This window comes from Anopheles coluzzii, chromosome 3 (assembly GCF_943734685.1).
Source record: "Anopheles coluzzii chromosome 3, AcolN3, whole genome shotgun sequence".
In the NCBI taxonomy this organism is placed as follows: domain Eukaryota; kingdom Metazoa; phylum Arthropoda; class Insecta; order Diptera; family Culicidae; genus Anopheles; species Anopheles coluzzii.
Genome location: NC_064671.1, coordinates 36,215,615 through 36,228,121, shown reverse-complemented (window position 1 = coordinate 36,228,121; position 12,507 = coordinate 36,215,615). Strand labels below are relative to the sequence as shown.

General features: G+C 43.0%; 1 protein-coding gene across 3 annotated transcripts in view; it reads right to left on the bottom strand.

Moving 5' to 3' along the window:
* The window catches only part of LOC120954772 (nephrin-like), an 85,570-nt gene that overhangs the window by 3,616 nt on the left and 69,447 nt on the right, over positions 1 to 12,507 (bottom strand). For all 3 annotated transcript variants that reach the window (XM_049609390.1, XM_049609388.1, XM_049609389.1), the window contains exons 12-14: positions 10,637 to 10,793; positions 7,741 to 7,852; positions 1,484 to 1,565 (exon numbers count right to left, since the gene is read on the bottom strand). In XM_049609390.1, coding sequence (XP_049465347.1) covers positions 1,484 to 1,565; positions 7,741 to 7,852; positions 10,637 to 10,793 — 351 coding nt within the window. The remainder of the gene's footprint in view (positions 1 to 1,483; positions 1,566 to 7,740; positions 7,853 to 10,636; positions 10,794 to 12,507) is intronic.

The following is a 12,507-nucleotide window of genomic DNA, read 5'->3' as shown; positions in this document are numbered from 1 at the left end:
GAGCAAAACAACAACCACAAAAAAAACGGCACACGCTTCACTTCGGGCGCTTCGCTGTCGCATTGCACGCAAAAGCCTGGGTACCGGGTTGCTGTCAGCGAAAGGATAATGACCGAAACGGAGTGGATGAAATTCGAAATGAGCCGGTAAAAGTGAGAGAGAGATAAAGAGAAGGCGAAGGCCCAGCAGTGAGGACGGCAGTTGCTATACGACACGAAACAAAGCAAGCCTTGAGAGATGGGGCGAGCAAACCATAAAAAAAAAAAATCCCAGCCGGCAACGACGATCCTGACAGTTTCCAATGTCACCAGTATCAAGCGTATGTAGGACCGAGCGAGGTCGTCCGACCGTTCTGAGAGGGTCGAGAGTGAGCGAAGAGTGACAGGCAGGAAAAAAATATCAAAAAAACGAGAAGAATCCTGATGTGCAAAATGATTGATGCCCAACGGTACACTGGTGCGGCTGGATCGGGTTTTTTTTGTTGTTGGATAGATGGGAATACTGTCACTATCACACGTGTGCACCAATACCGACACACACGCACACACACATGCGGATAAACAAGGTCGAAAAGCTCGAAAGGATTCTAGAAGCCTGGAGACGTACGCACAACCGGCTGAAGTATTAAAGATGACACACACACACACACACGCGTGGGGTGTGGATGATTTGTTATTGGGGCTTCATTTCATCAACGAGGGATTGGAGGTGAAAACACAGGAAGCGTGTCGCAAGGGGGGAAAGAGGAGAGGTTGGTTTCGAGCCGGCAAAACATGGAGGTGGTTTGTGCTTATTTGTTTTTGCAAGCTGGCGCGAGCTGTGGCCGGACTAGGACGCGGAGAACGAGCAAAATAGATCGAAATCGACTGCGTGAAGCGGTGGTAGAGACGGTGCGGGAAAAGGCCCGCCGCAGAGACGCAGGGTACAGTGTTATTTTTGTTTCCCCCATTTAATCCGTTCACGATTCACGATCCATTGCCACGCTACCGCAGCGCGCAGCATTGCGTAGCTGCATTTGATAGGCCGTAGTCGAATGGTGGGGAGCGCTGCTTTCCCTTGCTTGCACTGGCCGTGAAGAGCGCCGTGATGTTGATGCGGTCAAACGAAACTACCACCATCCATCCAGAACTCACACATGTGTCTGTTTCGCACAGGTCGCTGCTAGTGTGTGTGTGTGTTTGTGTGATTGTGTAGAGGGGTAACGATTCGATTGGCAAATGCCCCAGTCGGTCGGTCGGTTGGGCAGGCTTGGAAGAGAGTTTTCGCTATGCGAAAGGAGGGGGTGAATGTGTTACCGCCGGTTTCGGACGAGGAAGCGGGTTTTATGGAAGAATCCACAATCTAGGTTAGGGTTTCGTAGGTGGTGGGATGATATTGATTTTGCGGACCCCTTTGCTTTCACCCCGGGCTCTCGTGTCACGTGCCCCTACCTAAAGGCGTTTTGCACAAAAAAAAAAACAAGAAAAACAAGAAAAATCATTACCTGCCAGGACGAGCTGGAACGTGCACGGTTGACTTTGAGGGCCAACTTCGTTAACGGCCCAGCAGGTTAGTGTGCCGAAGTCCTGCAAAGATAGCATACATAGCGAGAGAGACAAAAATGGAGAAAGAGAATAAAAGAGAGAGAGAGAGAGAGAAAGACACTGGATAGTGTATCGTGTCGTAAAGTGTGCCAGGATGGTACTAGAATCTACATCGGCGTGCGCTAGACACAAACTGAAGATGACAAATCGATGACGGGATACCGGTGAAAGGGTGTCTACTTCTTGTTCTTCTTTTTGTTTTGGGCACATTGTGGCTCATTTCCCCAAGACACGTCCCCGGGGCGACAGAGTACAGGTGGGCGACACTTTTGGGACGGATTGTGCCGGCTCATCAATTTGGTACACGTGTGTGTTTGTGGAGTGGGAGGTTGAATTTAATTTACCATTCCTTTTAATTGAGGACACTGGCAGTGTGTCTGTAACCACAAGGTTGGTGGGTAATTAAATAATGCCATTTTTGTGTGTGGAAATGTGCAAACAAAATGAAGATTTTACAGTTTACTTTCGAGTGTAATTGAATACTGAAAGTAAACCAAAGTAAGAGTTTTACTACATTATTATTTGTTTGTTTTATAGAAGAAAAAAATCCTTCTTGTTTCTATTCTGTTTTGAACAATGTAAAATCGATTTTTACATGAAGCTACTAAGAACTTTCGATGGAGTCGCCCAGTGCTTTTCATGCGGTAGTCTCCATGGAGGCGCCTGGTATCTCATCCAAATAGGGCCCATAATTAATTGCTTTTGCAACTATGTTGCATTGCCAATACGGTAAAACGACCACCCGAAGCTAGCAAAACAGCTCAGCAATTCTTTCATCGCTTAATATGAGTTGCGTGGTAATTATTTTGTTAGCTTTTTAATGTACAGCAAAATTCGTTGAATGCGTTGTAACTCAATAATGGACTGCCCGCGCGAATGAGCCTGTTTTCCAAAAAAATTGTTGCCCGTGGGCAGACAGTAAACAGCACGTACGGCAACAATGCATGGGACGGTTTTAATGTGCCCCTTGAAGGCTGAACTGACAATGAGTTGGGGGGCTTAAACATTAAGCTTTTTCCCGGCATCGTATACAGATGCTATCGATGTCTCGAATTCCGCCCAACCAATCACCCTAACGCGAACCGTTTTCCGGGAGGAATTGTGGCACCAACCGGGGATATCGGTGTGGGAGCACGGTGTTTACCAACTCACACATACGCCAATCACGCTTTTGCTCATTTTCGGTGAGCAAACGAAAGTAAGTGATAGAACGTGTAGTAAACCCCCCGTAAACCCCCTGCGTTGACGATGGTACGGTGATGGTAGTAGTATCCAGACGGGCTTTTGGATATTCACGTATTCACACAAAACCGCAGAGTAATCGGTTCACTTTTATGCATAATTCGATACCCGTGTGCCGTACGCCATAAACCAATTTTACGGACGCTTGCGTGTTGCCCCTGGGGTGGGGCGTTGCTGGTGTTTGGGGCCAGGAGAAAAGTCAGGTGAATAACGGGTAAGGGTAAGCTAACAGAAAGCAGACATTTCTTGCAACCACTTTGCCGGTGTGGATAATGCTTAAGCCTTGCTTTAAAACGCATCGAAAAGCACGCACACACACGTACACGCACACCTAAGGGCCTTGAAGGAGTGGCTCCATCAGCGGTAGCACCATCGAGGGACTGGCGAAGCTTTCAAAAATCAGTCTGCCTCAAGCCTTTAGACTCTGAGTTTCGTGCCCCCCTCCCCCTTCTTTTGCATGTATTGTAAACCATTTTTTTAACACACACAGCCAGACACACATCAAATATGCCGGTTGAAGAGCAAAAAAGAAAGGAAGGGAAAAAGACACCCGGTGGGCAATTTAAAGTACCGGTTCGCGCTTGTGTACGGTTTCGTAATCCTTCCGAGTAGTGCTCGGGTGCTTGGGCGGGTTATACGACAGCCGGTGCCACACCAGGAATGAGCCCTTCCCGTTTGACGAGATTGAGACGGTCCTTTCGAAGAGAGAGAAAGAGAAAGAGAGCGCGGCAAAATGAGCCTTGGCGCACGTAAAACGTTGTCGCATTGGGTTGGGTTTAGAGGGTTTAAAAGTGTGAACGCCTTTGTGGTGGCTTCTTACAATAATTGTGCAAACGTTAGGCGAAGATTTGATGTGCTTTTTTGGCCTGAAATATTTGACAGTTACTTGTAACAAATGTAGGATATGGATTTAAAGAACAGAAAAGAAATATTAAAATTAAAATCATTGCACAATCGTTACTAGAGCATAAAAATAATCTTAAAACATAATCCATTTGTAGTGAACTGTGTTTTGTATAAGCCTCATACGAAGATTTTACGCTTCTTACTGTATTTTTTACTTAAAGTTTGACATTTGGTGGTTGAATTGATTGATTGCTTTTTGATCAAATGTTCTGGACGACATGATCTCTGTAGTATATCGAAAGTCTCAATTCTCAAAGTCTATATAATACAGAGGTCGAGTCGTCCAGAACATTTGATCAAAAAGCGTGGGAAAGTTTTGACAGCTGGATGAAAAAGCTTCAATAGTTTCATCGTAGCATACATTGAGGTTTTAGTTGTTGTGCATGCCGTGGTCTGAAAGCATTTTCGGCCATTTTTACATCGTTTGTTTGTAATATTGTACTTTAAAAAGTTGACGAATATCAAGAAAAGATAGAATTATAGTGAAATTATCAATTACATCAAGATCGGTGCCCGAAATTACGACGAAATCTTGTGCAGCTCAAGAGGGTCAAAGCTAAGAGGCCAGATTTCTGATTGTGATCATTTTTAAGTGATGAATTACTGAAAAAAACTACTCCATGCCACGTTCATGAGAAAGAAATGTATAGTTAAACTAAGTTTTGAGCACAAAATGCACAATTAGCCCTAAAAAGTGTATGGTTGTTTGGAATCGTTTGTGAACGCTTTTTCATCTAACTGTCAAAAATAAGCTTTCAAAATGGTGGACCAAAATCGAGCTATGCATCGACCTCTGTATTATATGGACTTTGGGCTGAAATTTCAGCCTGTCAGCTGTTTTCATTGTATAGCAGTTTTCGAGCAGCTATCTAAGTGGGCATAATATACAGGTGGGCTTATCCCAAGGTGTATGAATTTAGAAGGCTGATTTTTATCGCTTCTTTTTCTGAATGAAGATTTTAAGAGTGTTTTGAGTATTCGTCAAGCCTCCAGAAAGCTTGTTTGAACAAAAGTTTTCACCTATCCTGTCAAAAAGTGATATTCAAATTTGGTTATAAAAAACATACTATGAGACTACCTGGACTACATACACTTTATTCTATATTGCATCACCTGATCTCTTCAATGCACCTTGGGATAAATGTAAACAACACCGTGTTTTTGAGCAGGTACTCGATTCTAATCTAGCTTTGTGGCTAGAATAATCTAGACTGAAAATTGCAGGCTAGTTTTTTGTGTGGTTCTGTATGGAGTGTTTACATGATTTCAGCCTCCAACTGTCAAACGCCATACAAAAAACTAACTAGAATCGTGAAGGGCCCCAATCTTGGCAACACATTTTAAAAGGGTGACATTTAACAAACGGAAGTGACCAGCATGGAACTAATGAAGCACAAATGTGTTAAAATCTTCGTAATAGAAATGAAAAATCCTTCCGTGGCTTTAGAATGCAAATAGACTGTTTTAGAGCAAAATTAGTGTTCGTTATAGCCATAATTGGTGCTATAGCCACAATTGGTACACTTACCCTATTGATTATAACAAGAACAATGCCCAAAATTAGGACAAAATCATATGCAGCTCAAGAGGACCAAAGCTAATAGGCTAGTTTCCTGATTTTGGTCGTATTTAACTGAAGAAACTACTCCATGCCACGTAAATGTGAAGGAAATGTATAGTTACATTAGATTTTGTGCAGAAATAGCACAATTGTCCCTAAAAAGTGTTTGGTTGTGTGCAAAGTGAGTTGATATATCAGGTGGGCTTATCCAGTGCAATTTGACGTCTAAAACGAAAATAGGAAGAAAACCTGGTTTGACAGTTAGATCCATAACAAACTGGGTGCTTTGATGATTGTTCCATACACTTTTTTCTAAGTCTATCCCAAGTTTTCACAATTTTACACGACATTTGAGGACAATCAGAGGTCTGTTGAATGATACAAAATGATGTATTCAAGGGCACTCTGATAAGTTCCTTACTTTAAGTATGATACCGTATATGATTCGATTGGTACATTGCTCCTTGCATGCTGACTGAACGGATTCAATAATTGTTTCCTATATATCAGATTTTGCTAGGGAAATGTGTTGTTGCAATCCAGTAATCTTCAGATCATCATTTTAATCCAAGAACTAGCCGTCACGTAAGTTTTTTTGGCTTCTTTCTTCGTGCTACGCCTGAGTAAAACCACATACCATTTCTGCGAGATATTGTTTAAACTTCAAGGCATACTAGATTTTGTTAAGGAATCAACTGTCTAATTATGTGTCGATGTATTGGTGAGGAAGCACACTATAAGCCCACCTGATATATACACTCACTTTGGTTGTGTGGAATGGTTTGTGAATACTTTTTCATGTGACTGTCAAAAACAAGCTTTCAAAATGGTGGACCAAAATCGAGCTATGCATCGACCTCTGTGTTACATAGACTTTGAGTGATACAGACAGGCCTTGGCCGACAACGGTTGTTGTGCCGAAGAAGAAGAAGAAGAACTGTATTCTTTACATAGAGTTTGACATTTAGTGGTTTAAACTCCGACACAAAGTCCATATAATACAGAGGTCGATGCATAGCTCGATTTTGGTCCACCATTTTGAAAGCTTATTTTTGACAGTTAGATGAAAAAGCGTTCACAAACGATTCCAAACAACCATACACTTTTTAGGGCTAATTGTGCATTTTGTGCTCAAAACTTAGTTTAACTATACATTTCTTTCTCATGAACGTGGCATGGAGTAGTTTTTTTCAGTAATTCATCACTTAAAAATGATCACAATCAGAAATCTGGCCTCTTAGCTTTGACCCTCTTGAGCTGCACAAGATTTCGTCGTAATTTCGGGCACCGATCTTGATGTAATTGATAATTTCACTATAATTCTATCTTTTCTTGATATTCGTCAACTTTTTAAAGTACAATATTACAAACAAACGATGTAAAAATGGCCGAAAATGCTTTCAGACCACGGCATGCACAACAACTAAAACCTCAATGTATGCTACGATGAAACTATTGAAGCTTTTTCATCCAGCTGTCAAAACTTTCCCACGCTTTTTGATCAAATGTTCTGGACGACTCGACCTCTGTATTATATAGACTTTGCTCCGACAATTGCACGTATCATAGAAGCCTAAGATAAAAAGGTAAATCTTTGCAAGCTTGGCAAGGCTAGCATTGAGCTTTTTTTTGTTGAAGGAGAGGCATTTTAACAAACAAAAAAGGTTGAAAATAATTTTTAAAACGAAATTTCTCCATTAAATGAAACTATTTACCTCTTCTGAAGCTAATTTCCAATAGCTTTTTGCACTCTTCAAATAATTTATGATTTTCTCTTGCTCAAAACATGAATGTTTGTACGAAATGGTTACAATGGCACTAAATGTTGCTAACCATAACCAATGACGCTGAAGTTTTCTAACGTAAAACTTTAAGAGTCCCTATTATAAAAAGGGGTTTTTTAATTTTCTCTTAACTTTAACAAAAAGATCACAATTTAAAATTTAAAATTTAACATTTAAAAGCAATTAGAACCGATCGATTTGCTTATATCGAGACGATTAGAAAGCAAATAAAAATATGTCCTGCATTTTGTCAGCGAACAATAAATCATTCATGCAGACCTTTTTATTCATAGCACTCACTCTCACCCACACACACACATCTGGACAAAACAAGCTACTTAAAATGTGCAAATAAAATCAAACCCACACGGACAGCAACCCTCAATTTGGGATGGCGCAACCTTTAAGGTTAACCGAAATCGATCCAATCACGCCCGCCCGGGCGAGAATCACGCCGCCGCCCTACGGTAACCCACTTTCCATCGTGAGTGTGTTATTGGCGAATGTGGTGCCGATACACTTGCGACACACCGGTGCTCACTCAGTGTGCAACATTAATCGCCACATTTGGCACCGCTGGACGCTCGGTGCGGCGGTGGGCGAACGGTGCAGCACAGCAGCCACTGCCCACTTGCCCACTGGTTTACCAGCCTGCCTGACTTACCTGATCCGTCACCGGTGCGTAGTTCAGTATGCTAATGTTGCCCTGGCTGGTGTAGCGATGTGCATCGACGGGCAGTATTTCAGCGGAATTGTTGAACCGCCAGTGAAACGACCTGTGAATAAAGATCGATAATAGGATGGAGAGTTGACAATCAGAGAGGTGTTTTGATGGGCGGGGGGAAGGGGGGGGGGGGAGTTATCGGTGATGCATGTGAAAAGGGAATTATTGGGTTGTTTGGTTGTTCACAGCGGAGGAGAAAGTTGTGTCCTTGCACACCTTGACAAGGCGAACTTTCTTCCAAGTATCAAATGCAATCAAATGCTCCACAGTTTTTGGGAAAAGGCTTTTAAGTCCTCTCAAGTAAAGTCTCATACCTCCAATTCCATTCGTAGAAGGATCCGTAGACACTTGCAACCCTCTTCAAGGACGAAATTGGAGTAAAACAAAAAAAAAAAAAGGGTAGGAACGTTCTCTAGCCTTTCGAAGCCTGGTTGGTGTCATCTTCACTCCCTCCCTCCCCAAACGGGGGTATATATGACCCAGCCAGACGTTTCGTCTTGGAGCAAACCCCACCACACCTGATTGTGGTTGGTCAATAATTAAATAGTTCTTGGAAGAACAACACAACAGGCCGTGGCACAACAGGTACGGCGCGCAAAACATTCCAGTCCGCGGTTTGCCCGGCTGCGGCTCGTAGCCGTGTTTACCTTGTTCGGGCAGGAATGGGACCAGATAACAACGGGCAAGAAGAAGAAAAAAAAACACCAACAGAAAAAGAAACAAAGAGGTAAAACAAAATAGATGTTAATAAAATAACGAGACCATTGTAAACAAAATTATCATCCCGCGCTCCGCGCTTCATCAACCCTATGGCGGTATCGCGTTTGGTGTGTGTGTTGGGTTCGGTAATGTGGCAACTTTTTAATAAGTAAACATGCACCGGATCCTTGCACCGAACGCTGCTGCTGCTGCGGTTCCCACACGAAACCATCGGGGTCGGGGGATCTGAAGTTGTTGTGGCAGCAAAAATGGTCCAAAACTTTTGGCGCGCGCGTTCCATTCGCTCTGTCTCGCTTACGCGCTGTTTGGAGTACCTTCAAGCTGCACCAAATTCCACCACACACACACGCCAAAGCTCTGTAGCTCGGAACATGTCGGGCCGTGTGCTTGAGGTTGTGGAACTCATCGGAACGGGTGTGGGTTGGGTTTTTGTAGTTTCGTACATGTGTGTGTGTGTGTGTGTGTGTGTGTGTGTGTGTGTGTTTCTCTGTAAAATACTTTACCCGATCTGTTCAGGAGCTTTACGGAATGTGTGGGTATTTGTTTTGTTGCTGTTGCTGATTATTTTGCTGTCTCCTGTTGCTTTTTTGTTTGTTGTTCTTACTCCCAAGCTTCGTTTTTTTCCGCTGCACTTGCTGTTGCTTGTAATAAACACAGGTTTTTTTTAAAGTACATCCAGGGACAGTGGTTTGTGTCTTCTTCTTCTTCTTCTTCTTCTTCTTCTTCTTCTTTATGTTTTGTACATCCCACACATGGCAGCTTAGTGAGCAGCAAGTTTTGCAACAGGAGCAAGTTTTGCTTTTGGAAAGTGGAACTCAAATCAAATGGCAAAAAACACACACACACACACATATTTTCCAGCTCGTTTTCCACGTGTGAGAGCGCCTTGTGTGTATTTTCAGCGCTCATAATGATTCGGTTGGTTGATTATGATGCTTGTTTGTGTTTTGTGCGCTGCTGTTATCATGTGTGCCTTTGACTGAAGGCTGGCTAATGGTCCATGGTAGTGCCGAGAGTTAAATACCGACTGCCTGCTGTTAAAGTAGACGAACGCAAGGGAGATGTCGGGAGAGGCACAGGCATACTATTGTTTGCGGCGATTACACAGCAGTAGTTGGGCGCTTGTGCTAATAGATTGTGTGTGTGTATTTTGCCGACCGTGTTTTGGATGATGATGCAGATGGTCGATTGTTAAGCGTGCAGGACGCACGAAGCTTACAGCGCACGGTTGCTATGGAAAGTACAACCGAAAAGCGCCTAAAGGTAGGCAATCCCAGCCCTGCTGCAAAGAATGCTTTGTTTCTAATGCAACATTTGCTAATGCTAATTAATAGGTTAATGTTTTGTTCCCCTATAGCGCACACATCATTCCGCACAACACTTTAATCAATTACCGGAACGGCAATGCAGCCGCCACATTGTACTTTGCCATGCCGTAAATAATAAAACGGCTCCCACCTAAGTGATTACTTTTCCATCCGAACGTGTGCGTTGCGAAGCGCATAAACACAATGCTCAAGATAAGAGGGGTAACGCAATTAAATCATTTCCTCAATCATTCCTTTACGGGCAGCAGTAGCAGCGGTGTGGTGTGGTAGGCTTAACAACGTACAGGTCTTCGCCCTGCAGAACGATTGTGGGTTAAAGCTCGACCGTACGAGCTATTCACACACACTGTTTCGTAGGGGTTGTGTTGATTTACCTCGAGGAATCTGGGCGGACACAGGTGGATTGGGAGGGAACGAAATCCTTCCCTTTTTCGTTGCAACTGACTGTAAGCGGCCATACGTACACCATTGGCGGTGTTGCATTCTCTCAAGGCGTTTCCGTACGTTGTGCACTGAATGTGTGTGTTTGGCTGGCTTGAGGTCAGACCATGCTAAGACTCCCTTCCCTTACTCTCATAACGAAAAAAAAAACGCAGTCAAAAGAATCCATCCTGTGTGGGAGTTTTATTTATGCTTTAAAATCTCTTCTACTTGGCACGACTGACCTGCTTTGCTCTCCCTGTTTTCCCACAACCGCACCTGTGCCATGCCAGGTCGTCTTGAGCGAGTAGTGTGACGTAAAAAGACCAAAAGCAAAAAGGTAAAGCAGCGCAATAAAATACACTTACCTGGCCGGCGGGTCGGCGAATATGTGGCACGGAATTTCCACATTCTCGTTCCGGGACGCGCCAATTAGTATGGCATTCCGGTTGCTGCCGGACGGGTCGGTACCGTTACCACCGGGTGCATTTCCACCGTGCCGCTCCGTAGCGCAGACGGGAACGTCTGTAATGAGAGTGCAGCAGCAGCAGCAGCAATAGAAGGGGAAAAGAGCGACCGTTAATTACTTTCATCAACACGTGCCCTTCGTGCTGCACACGTGGCGAAACCACGGCTCCTGTTTCACGCACACACACATACACACACACATGTGTGTGTATGTATTTTCAACACTACTGTAAAGTGCACACATCATCATCAAAGTGCATCGGTTGAGCTTAAAGTCCCCGAGAAAGGTGCCGCCGTTGACGTCTGACTCCTGTACCTTTCAGCGGTTTACCAGTGCGGGTCAGTTATGAACCACAATGAATTTGAAAAAAGAGGAACAGAAACGTTTCACCTACATTTTATGTGGAACAGGATGTTGTAATTATATTCGATCGAATGTGAAGCCTATTATAGAATGGATGGAACAGAAAATTGGTGTGTGGAAACCACCAAACAGGAGCAGAAACAGCAGAAACAGCAAGCGACAAAAAAACTGAAACAAAATAAAACAACTATAGATAAAACGTACCGAAACTGAATTATGTAGCTGTTACGCTTTATAGGAAAGTGGTGTTTCGGCGAAATGTTAAATATTTGTGAAGAGAATAATTTGCTATTAGTTTATAGTGTGATAGTCAAACCAATCAAGAGACCAATCAAAGGTAATGACGGTGTTTTTTTTGCGACGCATTTACAATCATCAATATGTAAGGTAATTTGCAGCCCATTACAGTTTGGCAGCGGTTTTCAACCAGGCGAGAATTTTGACTTTTTTTGGAGGATAAACCTTCTGTTGAAACTAAAAGTTGCTGTGGAAAAACTTCCTTTAAAATTCATCTGGAGCTTACGCTGCAGAGTTATTGCCTAAAGAAAATATGCTGAGAGTTCCCGTTACTAATTGCGAGGGTTGCGGTTAGTATCATCTGCTCGAAATCTTTAAAACAATATTTGTGTTTCATTCATTTTTTTTGTGGTGCTATGCGTCAAAAAGATCACTATTTCAATTTTTGTGGATTTTTGCAAATTAAATTGTTCCAACATTCACAAATTTAGAGAAAAAAAAAACAAGAAATGGTCGATTTTAGACTGTTTGTGTGAATTAGTTTCTAGCGATCTATCATTGTCAAAATTGGTTTACTTTTAATGCGATCAGACCAACGGATTAATCTGTAGCTCTACCGATTTTCGAATGGAGTTTCGATTTACAGACTTTACAGGTATTGCTATTTGCAAAAGAACGAAAGAACTGAAATCACGGTCACGTTCACAGCAATGAACGATTCGGCTAACTCACGTTCTCTTAAAAGAACCGGAATGCCCACCTCTAGCGGTTAGTATGCTACAAATCGCACATACCTGTCATACCTGCTCTCTGGGAGCTATAATCATAACTGCTTAAACTAGGGGCGATAAAACTGCCTAGGCTCGCAAGCTATTAAATGCGAGGCCGCTGGAGCTGTGAACTTGTATGACGTGCGGCTCCTCGCGCGCCCTCGCAAATCAATGTGAATTGCATGGCGAGTTGTGAATTCCGATCAGCAATTCGTTACATAATATTGCGAAAACGGCTTTGCCAACTTATGACTCCCAAATTACGTGTGGGGCGCGTTCGAAGAATCAAAATACTCCTATCAATCCTCTAATGGTCACGTTTGACAGATAGAAGTCATCAAACGATCAAGTTGTTTATAAAAATTGGAAATTAGTGGGTGCAGTATCAAGGGCAGTGGCA